The 19,370-nt window shown below is 39.9% G+C and overlaps 2 protein-coding genes across 2 annotated transcripts; one reads left to right on the top strand and one right to left on the bottom strand.

Moving 5' to 3' along the window:
* Positions 1-3,539: 3,539 nt before the first annotated feature.
* Positions 3,540-5,763, bottom strand: LOC139194768 (uncharacterized). Its single transcript, XM_070819674.1, has 3 exons — positions 5,733-5,763; positions 3,896-4,179; positions 3,540-3,749 (listed from the first exon to the last, which is right to left on the bottom strand). Exons 1-3 carry the CDS (start codon positions 5,761-5,763, stop codon positions 3,540-3,542), a joined length of 525 nt encoding a protein of 174 aa, XP_070675775.1.
* Positions 5,764-7,352: 1,589 nt separating this feature from the next.
* LOC103407938 (uncharacterized) lies at positions 7,353-12,151 on the top strand. Its single transcript, XM_029100124.2, has 9 exons — positions 7,353-7,780; positions 9,132-9,203; positions 9,491-9,580; positions 9,741-9,783; positions 9,935-10,041; positions 10,649-10,744; positions 10,882-11,072; positions 11,231-11,300; positions 11,779-12,151. Exons 1-9 carry the CDS (start codon positions 7,628-7,630, stop codon positions 11,887-11,889), a joined length of 933 nt encoding a protein of 310 aa, XP_028955957.1. The 5' UTR covers positions 7,353-7,627; the 3' UTR covers positions 11,890-12,151.
* The last annotated feature ends 7,219 nt before the right edge of the window (positions 12,152-19,370 follow it).

Genomic DNA, 19,370 nt, shown 5'->3' with positions numbered 1-19,370 from the left:
TTGGGATTTAGAAGTTTTACCAACATTTGACTTCCTTTTCCCTTTGGCAAGTTAGACAAATTTGACAGTTTCAAGCTCCTTCCCCTTCTCTTGTTTCTATCTGTTCTATTCTTGCACACAATGAGCAATGAGTTCATCCACAGTCCAAGTCTTGTCTTGAGTGTTGTAGGACACCTTGAGTTGACTGAATTTATGCTTCAGTGCTTGGAGTATCATGAACACAAGTTTTTCTCCAATGTTAACTTCCATAGAGTTAAGTTTCTCAGCTGCATCAGTCATTTTCATAATGTGATCTATGATCAAACTTCCACCTTTAAACTTGTAGGAAGTTAAGAGGGACATATATTAAGCAATCTCAGCCTTCTCTGATGCTTTAAATTTATTCTCAATGGCTTGGAGGTAATCTTCTGCAAAAGCTGACTTCTTTATTCCTCCATGCATAGTGTATGTCATACCACTTTCTAGTATGGATAAAGTTACTTTGTTGGCCCTAGTCCATCTCTCAAAATCAATCTTCTCAGCCTTGGTGCTTTTGTCTGTCAAGGCCTCAGGTTGCGGATTGTCAAGGGCAATGTCATACTCATTCAATATCAAAACCAATTCAATCTATCTTCTCCACTTTTTGTAATTGCTTCCACCAGTGAGTATTGGCACTGCTGCTAAGTTAAGCGATTTTAGTGAAACTGCATTAGACAACAATGAAATCAGCACTATGAATCTCAATGATTCTTGATTTCAATATTTTCACTACCAAATTTGTCCACTAAATTAACTTATTCATATATATGATCTTATTTTTTGAAGACATGTATATAGAGTAAACAATCCAATGAAATTCTCTAATTTCTGCATTAGATCAACACAGATTGCACAATATACATATGTGTGTGTCTATATATATATATATATATATATATATATATATATATATATATATATATATGTACACACACATGTACACACACACACACATACATGAATCAACAAGGCAACTATTGAAGAATTTCAAACCTCTTATATCAGATATGTTAGCAGAAGCAGTTTATAAAGACAATTTGTGCAATTCAAATTATTCAGCATTAATATGAATCTTGTTAATGTTTTAAACCTTTATTATGATCTGTTGATGCACAAAACCGGAGGTCTTGGAACAACGTAAATCCGACCGTGATTCTGCATGAAATGTAAATAACACAAGAGGTATCGTGGTTCACCCCAAGGTTTGGGTTACGTCCACACTGATTATGTATTTATCTGAGGGAGAGAGAGCTCTGAGAGTGAGAGTTTTGAGAGAGGGTGAGAGGGCCTAGGAATTGGCCTTCTCTCATTGTGAGGGTGAAGTGTCCTTTTATAGAATAAGGACTCCTCACTTATTACATATTTGCCCCTTCCTTTATTACATAATTACCTTTAAGTCCCCCGAGTATTTGTACGAGATCTAAATACAGAGGCCCTAAGTATGGTATAAACAGTAGTCCCTCAAGTCTTTAGTCAAGAGAGTCTTTTGGCTGGAGACTTGAAATTCAGTCCATGTGTGGGCCGAAGTAACTAGATGTCTTTTTGAACTGGTACTTGATATGAGGCGGTGCTTAAAGTGAAATGATACTCAACTATAAGTAGCACATGTTGCGAGGCTGCTCGGCTTGTGGCTTATGTTGCCTTGGTTGGCTCGGCTTGTGGCGTTTGAAGGTGAGGGAGTCATTTTTATAGAATAAGGGCTCGTTCCTCAATACATAAATGATGGACTAGAGTTGATGCTCGTGGTGAGGCGGTTGTGCAGTAGGCGGCGATGCTCTCTAATGATGGTAAGGGAGTCCCTTTTATAGAATAAGGGTTTGCTCCTCAATACATAAGTGATGGGTTAGGAGTGATGCTCGCGGCGAGGCGGTTGCTCAGCTGGTGGCATTGCTCTCTAATAAAGGTGAGGGAGTCCCTTTTATAGAATAAAGGCTCGCTCCTCAATACATAAGTAATGGGCTAGGAGTGATGCTCGCGGCGAGGCGATTGCTCAGCTGGCGGCGTTGCTCTCTAATGAAGGTGAGGGAGTCCCTTTTATAGAATAAGGGCTCGCTCCTCAGTACATGAATAATGGGTGTTCTCTAATGAAAGTGAGGGAGTCCCTTTTATAGAATAAGGGCTCGCTCCTTAATACATAAATAATGGGTTATGTCCCCCAAGTATTTTTCATGAGGCCCAGTTGAGGCCCAATATATGGTACATAATGTAGTCCCTTAAGTCTTCGGTCAATAAAGTTTGTTGGCTGGAGACTTCAAATTGAATCCATGTATGGGCCGAAGTAGCGGTTGTTCGGATGCGGTATTTGTATACCCTGCACTGAAGCTTTGTAGGTGAAGCTTTGCAAGTGAATCTTTGAAGCTAGAGCTCTGTAAATGAAGCTTTAGAAGCTGGAGCTTTTGTAAATGAAGCTTTTGAAGCTAGAGGTGAAGCTTTGTAGGTGAAGCTTTGCAAGTGAAACTTTGAAGCTAGAGCTCTGTAAATGAAGCTTTCGAAGCTGAAGCTTTTGTAAATGAAGCTTTTGAAGCTGGAGCTCTATAAATGAAGCTTTTGAAGCTAGAGCTCTGTAAATGAAACTTTTGAAGCTGATTGACATGAGTGATGCTCATGAATGTTTATGTTGATTGACATGAGGGATGCTTATGGATGTTGTCATGAGTGATGCTCATGAATGTTAACATGAGTGATGCTCATGAATGTTAACATGAGTGATGCTCATGAATGTTGACATGAATGATGGTCATAAATGTTTATGTATGGTTATCATGAGTGATGCTCATGAATGTTTATGTATGAATGACATGAGTAATGCTCATGTATAATTTAGAGTACTGGGCGTACTTTTGATCACCTGGTTGGTGGCATGAAGGAGAGTACGGGTTGTACATTTCATCACCTTGTTGGTGGCATGAATGGCTAGTTGCCGAATGATATTAAAGTACGGGTTGTACATTTCATCACCTGGTTAGTGGTAATAGCAGCAGGTTGCTGAATAATTTTGGAGTATTGGGGTTACTTTTGATCACCTGGTTGGTGGTAATAGCGGCGAGGTGCCGAATAATTTTTTGTAGTACTGGGCGTACTTTTGGTTGCCTGGTTGGAGCTATTTTGGGCTCATGGGCCTTCGTCTTCCATACATCATTTCGGCCCATTTATTTTGGGCTTTGCCTTTTTTTTTTTGAGACACTGGGAGTAACAACTGCTGTCAGATCTGAATTCGAATGAGCTGGCTTGTTGGCCCATCGTCATCATGCTTGTGGACTGCACCACCCCACTATGCACCCCATTAATATTATCTGCTTTTGCTTTTGTTTACTTTCTGCTTTGCTTGATGCTTTCTTCTTTTATCTTTCCCCTGCGCATCTCCAAAAACTGAAACAAGGATGCTTTGTAAGGCTAAGGGACAGCAGAAGCATATTTGCTTTTGCTTTTTCTTTTCCTTTTCATCTCTTTTTGTCTGTCATGCATGTGCAGAATCCTACCAATCTCCCCCAAAACTGAACCCAACGTCATTGCTAGAGAACTCACAAGAACTCGCAAGCTTCCTTAGCCTTAACCATGGTAGTATGCTGATCCTCTGCAGTCATAAAGGGCAAAATCAGAGTTTCACCCCACCCCATGCACCCGTTACTCAACTCAACCCGGACCGCCACATTCTCCACCATCTCCAACCGCGAAGTCGCAATCGTGAACGGCGCAGTCAAATGCACATTCAGAGGCCGATTCTCTGCTCTCTGCACGTTCACCGTGAACATCTCGAGTAGACTGCTAAACCTAAAACTGGTAGGGGTGGCCAGAGCCATTTTTGGGGTGAATTTTGAAAAGGGTTTTCCATGGCCATGTTGGGATCAGAGAACATTTGTGCTTGTGGATTCTGTGCCTGACCCTTAGGAACAATTAACAGCCCATTTTCCTCGTTGTTGTAATACAATCGGCGAGCACGAGACGACCTTGGAGGTATGAAATTAGCAGCAACACGTAAATTTCGAACCCTAATAATCAATTGCCCTTCTTTGACGATTTTGGCATCGGGGACTTGGTTTGAGCGCATGAGCTTGAAGACGAAATATCGGAGGACGCCGATAAGAACCATGACCATCGAGAGAGGGATGAGAACCCAATCGCTGATGGCTGTGTCAAGCACCAGATCTGCTGCCATTGGACCTTCGCAGGCAGTCAAAGCAATCAGAGCAAAACGAGAGTCTTTGAGTGCGTTCTTTCTCTCCCCTGCTTTGCCTCTCTTAACAGACTTTGAAACTGGGATGGTACTGATGACGTGAAAGCTTTGCTGGGAATTTGGGAAGCATGGAATATGGAAATTGATCTTATCCCAAGTTGAAGTTCCCAAAACCCAATAATATGACCGATCCGAACTTTCTAACTTCTGGTGTTTTTTTTTTTTTTTTGTGATTTTGCAGATTCACGGTGGAGGTGAAAAAATGAAAGAGAATCGACATAGTTTTTCGTGTCATTTCCCACAGACGACGCCAAATGTTGATGCACAAAACCGGAGGTCTTGAAACAACGTAAATCCGACCGTGAATTTGCATAAAATGTAAATAACACAAGAGATATCGTGGTTCACCTCAAGGTTTAGGCTACGTCCACACTGATTATGTATTTATCTGAGAGAGAGAGAGAGCTCTGAGAGTGAGAGCTTTGAGAGGGGGTGAGAGGGCCTAGGAATTGGCCTCATCTCATTGTGAGGGTGAGAGGTTCTTTTATAGAATAAAGACTCATCACTTATTACATATTTTCCCCTTCCTTTATTACATAATTACATTTAAGTCCCCCGAGTATTTGTACGAGATCTAAATACAGAGGCCCTAAGTATGGTATAAACATGATCAAGTAACCAATTTCCAACATTAAATTCATATAAACTCAATCCAAACATTCTGCATAATCTGAAAAAAAAATCGAATTTCAAAATACATACATTTTCGTCGTTAGCTTCTAAAATTTGTCAATTTCAGCATCTATCTTGACTCAAAATTATGTTTTAGAGAACAACAAGGAAGAAATAGGTCCATTGAAGACGATGGAGAAGAAACCCTATTCGAAGAACATAACGAAAACATAAACCCAGATTTCCCAACGGTCAAATTTTTAGTTATTTAAACATCTCACAAAACGACACCATTTTTGTAACTTAACTTTCACATCCCGGCCCGAGGTCCACCACATCCCTGGCCCGTTCCACCACCGTAGCACGATATTGTCCGCTTTTGGCCCTGACTATGCCCTCACGGTTTTGTTTCTGGAAACTCACACGAGAACTTCCCAGTGGGCCACCCATCATGGGATTGCTCTCGCGCGCTACTCGCTTAACTTCAGAGTTTCGATGGAACCTGAAGCCAGTGAGCTCCTAAAATGCCTCATGCTAGGTAGGGATGAGAATATACATATAAGGATCACTCCCCTGGGTGATATGAGATCTTACATTAACCTTCCAATGGCTCTATAACGAAAATGATGCCGTTTCAAACTAAAGATTTTAAGAACCCTAAGAACTCAATCTGAAACCCAGCTAGTATGTTTTCATGCCTTCAATTTTAATTTTAGTTGAATTCAATGGTTGAAACCTAATGGCTCTAATACTACGGGTAAGAACAAGATTATAACTTCTTATCCAAGGAACAAGAATTCATCCAATTGAATCACAACTCATAAACCTTTTATTGAACGCACTTAAGAACCAAGGCCTTAAAACATACCTGCATTATTCGATCCTGATGAAGAAGCCATTGCAGCCTCTGTGCTCAAAAGCTTCTCCTCTTTTGCGGTGATAACAACTCTTCTAATCAATAGGTCTTAGAAAAAAATAAGCCAACGAACGCAAGAGTAGTGGTTTGTGACACATATATATAGTAATCCTTTGTCCATTCCCTATCAGAATTGGACTAGGATTCAAACTATACAAACCATAAAGAATTATGAGACCTTACAAAGTTCCAACACTAAATCCTTTTCCAGAACCAATCAGAACTTCTCTCAATTATATCATCCTAAAATATTTAGGACAACCTAATAGCTTTAATCAAGACTTTTTCGTATCAATCTTAACCACTATGACTGGTTCTATCATATATTTCATACTCACAATCTTACAAATGTCACATACGAATTACATGTTAGATATATGTTCTAGGTTGAATGCCCCAAGTAGAATATGCATTAGGAAAACCTAACCTTCAAAGTTTGCATGTGTTAATTCATAATTATTATTGTGTTGATTTTAATCCTTTTATTAATTTGCACTTGTTATTTCAATTCAAATTTCAAGCTTATAAATCTTGTATTTGAAAGTTAACTAAGAATTGTTCTTAAGCACAAGTTATTCACACTAGGTCTTGTGGAAATCGATCTTGCTTGACTCGTTTAAACTACGGTACCCATGTTCTCTTGCAATTATTTCTATATAATTTAAAAGTAATTACGATGGTGAACAAATTCAAAACTCTTATCATGTGTAATTCAAAAAGCCTTGTACATGAGCTTGTGCAATTAATGGTTAATCCCAATTTATTAAGCTTATTGTTGGATTTGAATCGTGCTCTATTATAATAAGCCAGCGGGTCTTATCGTATACGATTGATCCAATTTGTTAACCATCATGTTGAATCTAGTCATGTCCTATGATAACGAGCTAGTAAGTTTTGTCATACATGAGTCATGCAATAAAGAGCAAGTCCACCCTTAAAAAAAATGCGCCAGCACCCAACCTATTTAATCCACTCAGTGAACAATAATAAACCCAAATGAATAGTAATAGGCCAAATGCATCTCCATTCCTAAAAAAAATAGCCCAGTCAATTTTATTAAAATAATAATATTTTTAATTTCTGACTTTATAAAAAAATATTATTTATTTATGACATTTTATTTATTTTTTAAAAGCTTTTTTGGCGGAAAAAATCTAGATTGTTGATTTGAAAATCAAACGGTCCTCATTGTGCCATGTCAGTAGCCATTAATTTTAAATTTCAAATTTTTTTTACCGTTGGAAATCACATGTCCCCACGCTAGAAACCCATATTGCGCCTGCACATTGGGCCTCGCATTTGCGACATTGTCAGCCACTTGCGATAACGTGCGCGTGTTTCCTATGCACCTGGTGCAAAAAACAAAAAAAATTAAAAGGACTTGTGACGTCACGCTGTTATAAGCATATTGTCAAATAGACCGGGCTTTAGCTCTGCTCATTCTGAACCGACCTATGGGCCGGCTTGGGCTCCTAATCTACTGGGCTGGAGTGGATTGGCTGGTGCCCGCGTAATGGTCCCCCGTGGACTTGCTCTGGGAAGCATTTAAAATAGCATCCATCCGACAGTGGAGGAGCGTAGACACACTTCCCTTTCCAAGCGGACATACTAAATCAGTTCAATCCAAAGTGAGGTGTCAACATCAAGGGCGATTACCACGCGCATGTCGAGTACGTGTCTTCAAATATAAAGCCAACTACTGCTCTCCTCCCCACTCTCTCTCTCCCCCCCCCCCTCCCCCCCTCTCTACAGAAAACTGAGAGTAAACTGTGAGAAAGCAATGGCAAAATTTTAGAGCTTGGACAACTTCCTGCTATGAAATGGAGAATCTATGCTAGTTTGTGGAGATGAGCGCACCGTTTGGAGGTCCGATCGGTTCCAACCCCAGTGCTGCCGGAGCCCAGCCGAACAGGGACCCTAACATGGCGTCGGCGGAGCAGTTGGTGCTCGAACTCAGCAACCCTCAACTTCGTGAAAACGCGCTCCTTGAACTCTCTAAGGTCTAATCTTTTTGCTTTCATTGGTTCTGGACAATTGAAATCCTCTGTGTTTGATTGGTCCCTGTTAGGGTTTTTGTTTAATTTTTGTTTTAGGGTTTATGTAGCTTGATGATATGATGATAAGGTTTAAAATTTGGATTTAGGGTTTTGTAATTTGGATTCTATTGAGTTTTGTTTTGTTTTAGCTTCATTTCTTTGCTCTGTAATCATGTTAGTTTTGCTGAGAAAACCAAGGCAATTGGGGTAATGAGATACTTAGTTTTGCATGACGTGTTCGTGCGAAGAGGGTTTGCTTGCTCTTTTTTCTGGTTAGAGTTGAGACTTCAAGTTAGCTTCATTGTAATCACAGCATGCATGTGGGTCGCACCTTAATATAGTTGTTCCTAGGGCAGGATCAAAATTGGATTTTGTTGCCATTTGTTTTACGTTTCTGGGTACGTATTGGTTGGTTAGGTGGATATGGAGAAGGTGCATAGCTGCAATCTCTTTTGTGTGTCTAGGATTGGAATGGTGTAGTGGTTGTTGAAAGGGTTTAGGGATCACTAGATATCACGGAACCTGCACGCAATCTATGTGTCACGCCCCAATGGCTACACGTGCTCCCATGTCATCCCATGTATGTGTTGTCCGCGTGTTTAGCTCCATGTGTTTAACTCAAGTTACCCTCCACTAGAGATGAGGGGTGTGTTGAGTATGTTTACACAATTGGAATGTGAAGTCTCACATAAGAATACGATCTTGGGCCTCTCCACACATTACCAATTGGTCCTGGGTTGGGTGCTATAATTCTATCGGTGGTATGGGAATGAAAGTGATATAAATGCCATTATAACATGCTAAATAGGCTTCATAATTTGTTAATTTTGCTTTATTAGTTTGAAGTTTTCATTGACTACTTTGTTGACAGTTGCATATCAGATCTGGAAAGAAGTTAGTTTCCATCCATAATAGCACGTTGGCCAAAGGATTATTGTTCCCACCTATTGTGAAGAGCCTGACGGTGCCTTAAAGCACGTAGCCAAAATGTTATTTTGACCTTATTTTCTCTTTTATTTTTAAAGGGATAAGAAAAGAAAAAAATGGCTAGATTATACCTGCAATACGACGATAAAGTTTCCACCCCTTTGTTTGTTATGCTCATGTGTTCTTCACCGAAAAAATAAGTTCTTAGTTCTTACTGTTAAACATTTTTGAGCTGAAAGTGGACTTGGATTTGCCTTTCTTGGTTTTAGTTTTCATTTGTAATAGATTTATTTTTTTTTTTTCGTATCGAATCCTTTTGGTACTATATATGTACATATACACATAGTCCTAGTTAAACCCCTGTTTCCTTTCATGTTCCAATTTTCAGAAGAGAGAATTATTTCAAGATTTGGCTCCATTGTTGTGGAATTCTTTTGGTACTATTGCTGCTCTGTTACAGGTATGCGTTTTTTGATTTTATATTCATGTCATTCTTATTGTTCTTTTTTTTTTTTTTTGGCGGTTGTTGGTCAGTTGCTGTTCACTTGTTTTGTAAATTCCTTCATCTACAAGGGTAGCAAGTTTCCTTCTGTATGTAGGAGTAGGACCTATGTGTTATACATATGTCCATGCATCGTTGACGTACCATCATTTGACTGTCTGTTTGATAATCAACAATACTGGATACTGTCTTTTTTCTTATTCCCTGATGATGGATTCTCATTCTACTTTTTATCCTTTGTGCAGGAGATAGTTTCAATATACCCTGTTCTATCACCACCAAATTTAACTCCTGTCCAATCAAATCGAGTTTGCAATGCTCTAGCGCTTCTTCAGGTTCATTGTTGTTGCCTTTAAATTATATATCTAATCTTTATTGATGCACTTCATTTTTTTCCTAAACGACAGTTACCTTCCCTATGAAAGAGGCTTGGCGTATATTTTACACTTCTCATTATTATTGTATGCTTCATATTCCTTTTGTATCTTCTTGTAGTGTGTGGCATCGCACCCAGACACAAGGATGTTATTCCTTAATGGTAATAACCTTTATCTTGTTTACATTCAAATCTTGAAATGTCCTTTATAATGTGCTTGTACATAGAAGCATAATTTTTTCATGCAGCTCCAGTGAGATGTTTTCATATAAAATTTAACCAATGATTTTTTCATTTCTCTTGTCGTTGGCAGCTCATATACCTTTATATTTGTACCCTTTCCTTAATACAACAAGCAAGTCAAGGCCTTTCGAGTACTTGAGGCTTACTAGCTTAGGAGTCATTGGTGCCTTAGTGAAGGTTTGTTATTCTTATTTGACAAACTGATGGGTATATTTTCTTTTTATTTGTTTGTGTGATAAAATGTACAAGAGTAAATTACCAGCTGATATACAAGTATAACTGGATAGGTATATGGCTACACGTTTTGAGAATTGATATTTATAAGAGTTTAAATGTGAAAACTTCTTGCATGCCGTAACTAAAAGCACCCTTTCCATTCTTGCTTGTGTAGCTGATCTGAGAAATAAAAGGACTAGCAGAATCTAACGTGAGATAAATGAGGGGATAAAAAGAACGCTTAGTTTTTATCCCTTTTTATTTTATTTTTATTTTTATTTTTTTATAACGTTGATTGAAATAGGTGGCTTTACTAGCTCCATCATTTAGTGAAGGATTTAACTGGAGCGTGAACTTGGATGAGAAAATAGTTAACATTGCTTTATTTGCATGGGTTTTAGATTCAACTTGTAATATTATCCTGCACGTGCACCATTATGTGCAGCTGGTCTTCTCACTCTTTTTCACATGTGAACCTGAAGTATGTAGCATTTTTATGCCAGACATATTTGTAATTAAAAAATATTTGGAATTTGGAACATTAATTCTTTGTACTCCGTTTTACCAGGTCGATGATACAGAAGTGATTAGTTTTCTTCTATCAACTGAAATAATCCCGTTGTGCCTGCGAACTATGGAAATGGGTAGTGAACTGTCAAAAACAGTTGAGTGTTCGTTTCTGTTCTTCATTTCTTCTTTTTTCTTCCCATCATTGTATGTTTCATTAGCATTTATGCAAGGCCTTTCCCAGATTGCCCGAGTTTCCCCGAGGTTGCCTGACAAAAGTTGTTATCTTCGCAGGTGGCTACATTTATTGTTCAAAAGATTTTGTTGGATGATGTGGGCTTGGATTATATCTGTACTACAGCTGAGCGGTTTTTCGCAGTGGGTCGAGTCTTGGGAACCATGGTTGCATCACTTGCTGACCAGCATTCGTCTCGCTTACTAAAACACATTATTCGATGTTATCTTCGATTGTCAGATAACCCAAGGTTGGTCGAATGAAGTAGATTTATTAATTCTTTTTTGTTTTTTCGTTTCTTCAATATCTCGTGTTAATCATTTGATTTGATCTGTTTTTTTTTTTGTTTTATTATTATTATTATTATTATTTTATTTTTTTTAATTTTTTTAATTTTTTTATCATCAGGGCTTGTGATGCTTTGAGGAGCTGTCTTCCCGATATGTTGAGAGATGCTACCTTCAGTGTTTCCCTTCGTGTAAGCTCCTTTCTGGATGCCTATGCTGTTTAATTCATAATTGATCTTAACGAGTAGTTTGGAAATAAAAAAAAAAAGTAAAAAACTAATGCGTTTCATCTTCAGATGAGGACATATTGGTATGCAGATGTTCTTTGTGGTAGTGTCCTTGAATTTTCCTGCTGCATCTCCTTGTACTTGCATGATTGGCATTGAGGTGTTTGTGAAGTCATATTAACGTGTCTGAAAATAGGGTGTGATAACTCTGTCGAATGCATGTTTTGGTGGTTGCTCATGGGAGTTACTGAGTTAGTCCTGTATTTTTTTTTCTTGCTCCCATCTTCAAGGGTACATATAGTTACCAGACATAGTTTGTGAGATATTGGAAAAATATACCTTGAGTTTGATTTACTGTTTCTTTTCGGTATCCCCTACTGTTTTATTTGGACACAGTTGTGTGGTCTGCTTTCAAAGTTAATTATTTGCGTCACGATTTCAGGAAGATCCAACTACAAGGAGATGGTTGCAGCAGCTACTTCACAACGTTGGGGTTAGTCGGGTTCCTGCGCTTCAGGCTGGAGGAGGATTCGATCATATGATGGTGAACTAATACAAATAATTCGGTGTCATCTTTGGGCTGCCGTCTGTTGCTTAATGCATCAGAGAGGGCTGGATGCTTTTTAATTTATCTGTCTCGATGCTAATTGGCACTCTTCATCTGTCTGTAATTTACAAAATGTTTCTTCTGTGACTTGGCCTGTTCAGGCCAAGTTTAAACTATTGACGTCGCTTGAAGTCAATTGTTCGCTAAAGAAACAAATGGTCGTCTTATTTTGGCAAAATTATAAATAAAGTGAACTTTTTTTCATAAACATTTTGTTTTGAATAGAAATGTTCTCATGATCATTTGGTGACGACGGGATGTATAGTTACATATCTTTGGATTTGATATTGATTGTGGAGAATAGATTGATTGACGTTCTTTTGTTGTTTTAATCTAACTGTTGATTTTCAATTCAAAGGTGGATGATCATGATTTCCAAGATAACGAGAATCTTGTTCTGCCATTCTTTTGTTTTGAAACCTATTAGTTGGTAAGTAATTGTGGTAGTGTCGGTGGTGGTGGAGCATTTTGTACTCACACCTGTCTGACCGTACTTATCTAAAAGTACAATGGTGAAACAAAAATTCTTGAGTGCTTTGGAATATTTGATATTCTAGGTGTTTTAATCAATATTGTTGATGCACAAAATCAGCGAAGACTTTGGTACAACAGAAAGTGTCAGGTTTGCGACCTTCGCTTGGTTGCTTCGATCACTAGTGAAGGTAAGTACGTAAATGAATAGGGACAGGGAAGCAAACACAAGATGTACGTGGTTCACCCAGATCGGCTACGTCCACGGAGTAGAGGAGTTCTCATTAATTGTGAAGGGTTTACATAAATACATAGGTTCAAGCTCTCATTTTGTGAGTTCTAGTGAATAGTTTAGTACAAAATGACATTAGAGATTATTGTGGGAGAATGATCCCTATTTATAGAAGAGAGTTTCTAGTTTTGTTCTAACATTGACACGTGTCGTGTTGTGATTGGCTTCTGATGTTGACACGTGTCGAGCTGTGATTGACTTCTGATGTCGACACGTGTCGCATTGTGATTGGCCTCCTGGTTGAAGGGAAGCTCTTCTGGGTCTTTGACGGTATAACGTTGACCGGTGCTCAGTAGTTTCGGGATTGGTCAAGTATGGTACAAACAGTGCTCCCCTAAGTTCCCGAGTGAGGGAAACTCCTCGGTTGGGGACTTGCAAGATCCAAGCCATTGAGTAATCACGAAACTTCTAAGTACTGAAGTGTGGTATCATTTTCACGTGTCTTATCTGTCTCATATGTAGATGTGGCATCTTCTCTGGAAGTACTTTTCCTCCATCCATGGGTGGTATCTTTAACCGATGAAGATGCACAAGGTAATGTATCAATTTCACTTGAAGCTTACTTGTAGTTTCGGGCTTGGTCAAGTGCGATACAAACTCTATAGTAGAAGTCCCCCAAGTCGCCGAGCTAGGAGATCTGCCGAAAGAGGTGACAGACAAGGTAAGCAGTCAAACTTCCAAGCAAGCAACCCAGGATCGGAGGTTCGACTTCGGCTTCCGGTTGATTGTTCTCCTTCTCCTTGTCTCTCATTCAGCTGCTAGGATAAGGAGAAGCAAATGGAGAAGAGATGATATGAGATACTTTTGCTTTTGAAGAAGTAACTTTCCACAGGCTTATTCTTGAACTGTGCTGGAGGGTTTTCTGGTTCTCTTCAGAGTATAAGGCCGACTCAAGAATTTGAGGGTCAAAACAAGTCCGTCAAATCTAGAGTACGTTCGACCTTGATGATATGGGATACTTTTGCTGTTGACGGAATAATGAATGTGGTATGGAAATGTGTCGTGCTGTAGTGATCTGTTTCAGCTCACCGTTGAACCTTCTGCTTCAATCTTTTGCATGGCAGAAGTGGTGTGCAACCTTTGCATTTAAATGGTCCTTCAGAACATTCCTTCATAGTGACTCATCCACGCTTGGCAGCTTCAGTGTAAAGAGCCAATATCTGATCAACTGTCATGAGATATGTGCCGGTGGAATTCATGACCTTGACAGCAGTTGAGGATGAGTTCTCGAGAGCATTGCTAAGTAAGTAACCAGGCAAAGGTCTCAGGCAGTCAGTTCCAGATTGAAGGTTTGATTTCAGGTTCCGACTGACTGCTCTCTTTCTCTTTGTCCTGCAGGTGTGGACAAGGACGAAGACAAGGACAGGGAGAAAGCATGATATGGGATACTCTTGCTTTCGACCCGCATGAGATGAGATACTCTTGTTCTTGGTGTGGCTTATTTGTTGAGGTATTATCGGGGGGAAATAAAGCTGAGTATTTCGAGAGGTTATGTTGAGGGTGCATTCTCGAATGCGAGAAAGGGTTGAGCATTTTTGCAGGTTTGCCTGTCCGTTGAGGAGAGAGGTCAATATATATAGGGATTTCCCAATAACAAGTAGTAATGCTATTCCTTTACCCTTCTTGGTCACAACAATGTAGTGGGAGCTGACAGCTTCACGTGTTTTAACTTTGTCAGAGCACTTTGAAAAAATGGTATGTGGTATCTGGAAAGCTGATGTTGCGTGTGAAGATTACAGACAAGCTTTATCTAAGGAAATCTGGCTCTCGAAGTTCTGAGAGCTGTGCCTCTTCGGTTTTCGAACAAGCAATCCCGTCGGGGATCTGGCTCTCAAGATTTGGAAAGCGGTGCCGCTTCGGTTTTGGAGAAAGTAATTATGTTGAGAGTCTTTTCTCGAATGTGAGTAAAGGTTGGACGTTCTTGCTAGCCTGTCTTGCCACGGAACACGGAGGTCGACACACATAGGTACTTTCCAGTTGTCAAGCAGTGGTGTTGTTCCTTTACCCTTGTGGGTAATAGTAGGGTAGCTGGAACTTCGAAATTCTCGTGCCTAAACTTTGTCAGAGATCTTTGGCAACGTTATATGTGGTACCCGAGGAGTTGATGGTGCGTGTGGAGAGTGGTAATTGAACAGTAAGATTCACGTGCTTTCTACTTCACCAGAAATCTTCGACAGATTGCCCGTAATTTCCGCAAAGCTGAGTGTGCATGTGACAGGTGCTGACGAGGCTGAAAAAGCAGGTGCTTCTTCGATTTCTGAGATCGGCCCTCGTGGTCTCTGAACAGCTCAGCTTTCGAGAAAGCAAACGCCTCTTCGATTCCTGAAGCTCCGTCAAGTGCAGATTTTTATAGAGGTTGGCATTAAGTTCCACAACACACTTGAATCTCCACCAGTAGAAGCTCCCTTCTTGCACTTCTAAGATCTTGATTTGTCTGACCTCTTCCCTCTTCAACACCTTTGAAAATGTCTGGCCCCTCCGACCGTCGTTTTGACTTGAACCTTAGAGAAGAGACAGCCACGCCTTCTCCAGACAACATATGGCGCCCATCCTTCATATCCCCTACTGGTCCTCTTACCGTTGGGGATTCTGTGATGAAGAATGATATGACCGCTGCGGTGGTGGCCAAGAACCTTCTCACTCCCAAAGATAACAGACTACTTTCCAAACGGTCTGATGAGTTGGCTGTTAAGGATTATCTGGCTCTTAGTGTTCAGTGTGCAGGTTCTGTGTCTAATATGGCCCAACGCCTATTTGCTAGAACCCGCCAAGTTGAATCATGGGCTGCTGAAGTGATGAGTCTCAAACAGGATATTAGAGGGCTCAAGCATGAGAATAAACAGTTGCACCGGCTCGCACATGACTATGCTACAAACATGAAGAGGAAGCTTGACCAGATGAAGGAATCTGATGGTCAGGTTTTACTTGATCATCAGCGGTTCGTGGGTTTGTTCTAAAGGCATTTATTGCCGTCGTCTTCTGGGGTTGTACCGCGTAATGAAGCTCCAAATGATCAACCTCCGATGCCTCATCCTTCTGGGGTTTTGTCCAGTACTGAGGCTCCGGATAACCACCCTCCGGTGCTTTCTCTTTCTGGGGCTCTACCGACTGCTGAGACTTCCCCTGAGCAACCTTTGTGAAGGCTCCCTCTTGTTTGTTTATTTTGATTCATGTATATGTACATATTTGTAACTTATCGGAAATATCAATAAACAAGATTTGCTTCATTTCAACGTATTGTGTTAAATACACCAATGCCTTCTTCACTAAGTTCTTTGAATTTTTCCTTTTGTTGAAGCTTGTATGTTGAAACTTTGTGAGTGAAGCATGTAGGTTGAGGTAGTGCTCCCTTAATTTCCCGAGTGAGGAAAACTTCTCGTTTGGAGACTTGAAAAATCCAAGTCACTAAGTGGTCGTGAGACTTCCGAGTATCAAGGTGCAGTAGCATATGGTAGGAGTCCCCCAAGTCTCTGGTCGAGGGAGTTAACGAATGAGGCATTTCCTTTCTAAGTGGTAGCCCAAAACTCCTTCTTCATATATATTTGTTATGAAAGTTGTTAGGCCCAAAGAAGAGGAGGCCTAGGCAATTTTATTTTTTTTTTGAATTTTCAAATTTCCGGATTTTTTAATTTTCGAATTTCCGAAAAAATAAAAATTAAAAATAATATATATATATATATATATATATATATATATATATTTAAAAGCTTTGTAGGTGAAGCTTTGGTGTTGAAGCTTTGTAGGTGAAGCTTTGAGGTTGAAGCTTTGTTGGGCACCATGAATTGATTTTGCTTCACACTATCTTGATGAAGAGTGTGTGAAGCTTTTATATGTTTTGGTGTTGAAATTTTGTATTGTAGGTGAAGCTTTGGGGTTGAAGCTTGATAGGTGAAGCTTTGGTGTTGAAGCTTTATAGGTGAAGCTTTGGTGTTGAAGGGTTGAAACTTTATAGGTGAAGCTTTTGGTGTTAAAGCTTTATAGGTGAAGCTTTGGGGTTGAAGCTTTATAGGTGAAGCTTTGGGGTTGAAGCTTTATAGGTGAAGCTTTTGTTGGCACCATAAATTAATTTTGCTTCACACTATCTTGATGAAGATAGTGCGAAGCTTTTGAGATTGATATTTGTCCTCCATTGATGAAGCTTTTGTTGGCACCATAAATTGATCTTGCTTCACACTATCTTGATGAAGATAGTGCGAAGCTTTTGAGATTGATATTTGTCCTCCATTGATGAAGCTTTTGTTGGCACCATAAATTAATTTTGCTTCACACTATCTTGATGATGATAGTGCAAAGCTTTTGAGATTGATATTTGTCCTCCATTGATGAAGCTTTTGTTGGCATCATAAATTGATCTTGCTTCACACTATCTTGATGAAGATAGTGCGAAGCTTTTGAGATTGATATTTGTCCTCCATTGATGAAGCTTTTGTTGGCACCATAAATTGATTTTGCTTCACACTATCTTGATGAAGATAGTGCGAAGCTGTTAAGGATTGTAGTTGTGTTCCATTGATGAAGCTTTGTTGAATTTCCCAATTTCCAATTTCCTCTTTTTTTTTTTTTTTTTTTTTTTTTTGGGAAAACTAGAAATTTGAAAATGTGGGAGAGACAACGTATACAAATTTTGCTTCCATACTATTAAGCGAGAGATTGTGACGCAAGCCACATCTTGTAGTAGTCGAAGGTTTGGATGAACCATATAAATTGAATTTGCTTCGAACAGTCTTGATCAAGAGCGTGTGAAGCTTTCTATGAGTTGTAATGTTTGCATTGTTATAGAGGAGAAATGTCTGAAGCAGATGCAAGAGGGCTAAAGAGCTTGATCTTCGTATACCATGCACTGAAGCCATTGTTGGCTTGCAATAAGACTGTGTTGGTGACTATAGCTCTTGTTAGGCATAAGTGCTCCCCTAGTTGAGTTGTAAAGCTTGATGGTTTTTGATTATTTGTGAATGCTAGGAGTTCACATGTACAAGTTGTACCACTCGTCTTCTGGTTAGTGGAATGAATGATGGGTTGCTTTCATCACTTGGTTGGTGGTATGAATGTGAATTCCTTAATCACCTTTCATCACATTTCATCACCTGGTTGGTGACATGAAGGAGAGTACGCGTTGTACATTTCATCACCTGGTTGGTGGCATGAAGGAAAGTACCCATTGTACATTTCATCACCTGGTTGCTGGCATGAAGATGAGTTCCTTCTTCACCTGATTGGTGATAAGGGTGGCAAGTTTCCAAATAATATTAGAGTACGGGTTGTACATTTCATCACCTAGTTGGTGGTACGAAGGTGAGTTCCTTCATCACCTAGTTGGTGAGAATAAGGGCAAGGTGTCGAGGCACATTGTGGCAAATGTCGAATGACACAAAGTGTGTTGAACCCTTTCGAAGCACAATTGGCTTATGTATGGATGTGTTGGAATGTATGATGTTTATGCATGAATGTGTTGGAATGTATGATGTTTATGTATGAATGTATTGGAATGTATGATGTTTATGTATGAATGTGTTAGAATGTATGATGTTTATGTATGAATGTGTTGGAATGTATGATGTAGATCCTTTGTATAGTCTTGTTGACACATACTTAGATTTTGTTTTGTATTGGAAACATTTGCGTTGAAGCTTCAACACTTGAGTGTTTCATTGCTCAGAATGTAAAAGAGTTTAGGGCCGAGTTGGCTAAATCACCTCTTTATTGAATTCATACCAAATGGTCTTTGTTACATAGGATGTCGAACGGCTGTAGCTTAACATTTGTACAATGTGAGTCTATTTGTAATAGTACTTCAAGTGGTCAGCATTCCATGGATGGCCAAGGGTCTTGCCGTCGGAGTTTCTGAGCTTGTAGGAGCTAGGGCGGCTGATGCCGACGACCTCGAACGGTCCATCCCAGTTAGGACTGAGTGTTCCTTCACTCGGGACCCTATCACAGAGTAATCTTTTCTTCAGTACCCAGTCTCCCACTTTGAAAGAGCGAGGTTTGACCCTTGAGTCGTAGTAGTTGGAAATGCGCTGCTTGTAGGCGACTTTCCTCAGGTGAGCCTGATTTCTGTGTTCCTCGACTAGATCCAGGTTGAGGGTGAGTTGTTTGTCGTTCTCACTCTGCATGTAATTCTGGATTCGGTATGTTGCTTGCTCAAGCTCAACCGGAACAACTGCTTCTGTACCAAAAGCAAGTGAGAATGGAGTTTCTCCTGTGGAAGTCCGATATGAAGTGCGGTATGACCAAAGAACTTGGGGTACGAATTCTGGCCAACAACCTTTAGCTTTATCCAAGCTAGTTTTCAGAGTGCGCTTGATTATTTTGTTAACGGCCTCGACTTGTCCATTAGACTGGGGATGGGCTGGAGAGGCAAAACATAAGTTGATGTTGAACTTAGAGCAGAACATCTTGAACTTCTTGTTGTCGAACTGTCGCCCATTGTCCGTGACTATCGCATTGGGAATGCCGAATCTACAGAGGATGTTATTCCATACGAAGTCTTTTATTTTTCCCTCAGTAATGGTTGCCAAGGGTTCTACTTCAGCCCACTTTGTGAAGTAGTCAACTGCAACGATTGCATAGCGGACCTTGCCCTTCCCTGCAGGCATTGGGCCGATCAAATCAAGTCCCTATTGGGCGAAGGGCCAAGGGCTGATCATATGAGTGAGAGGCTCGG

This window comes from Malus domestica, chromosome 03 (assembly GCF_042453785.1).
Source record: "Malus domestica chromosome 03, GDT2T_hap1".
Lineage (NCBI taxonomy): Eukaryota > Viridiplantae > Streptophyta > Magnoliopsida > Rosales > Rosaceae > Malus > Malus domestica.
Note: the sequence above shows the minus strand (reverse complement) of the source record. Positions and strands in the feature narration are given on the sequence as shown.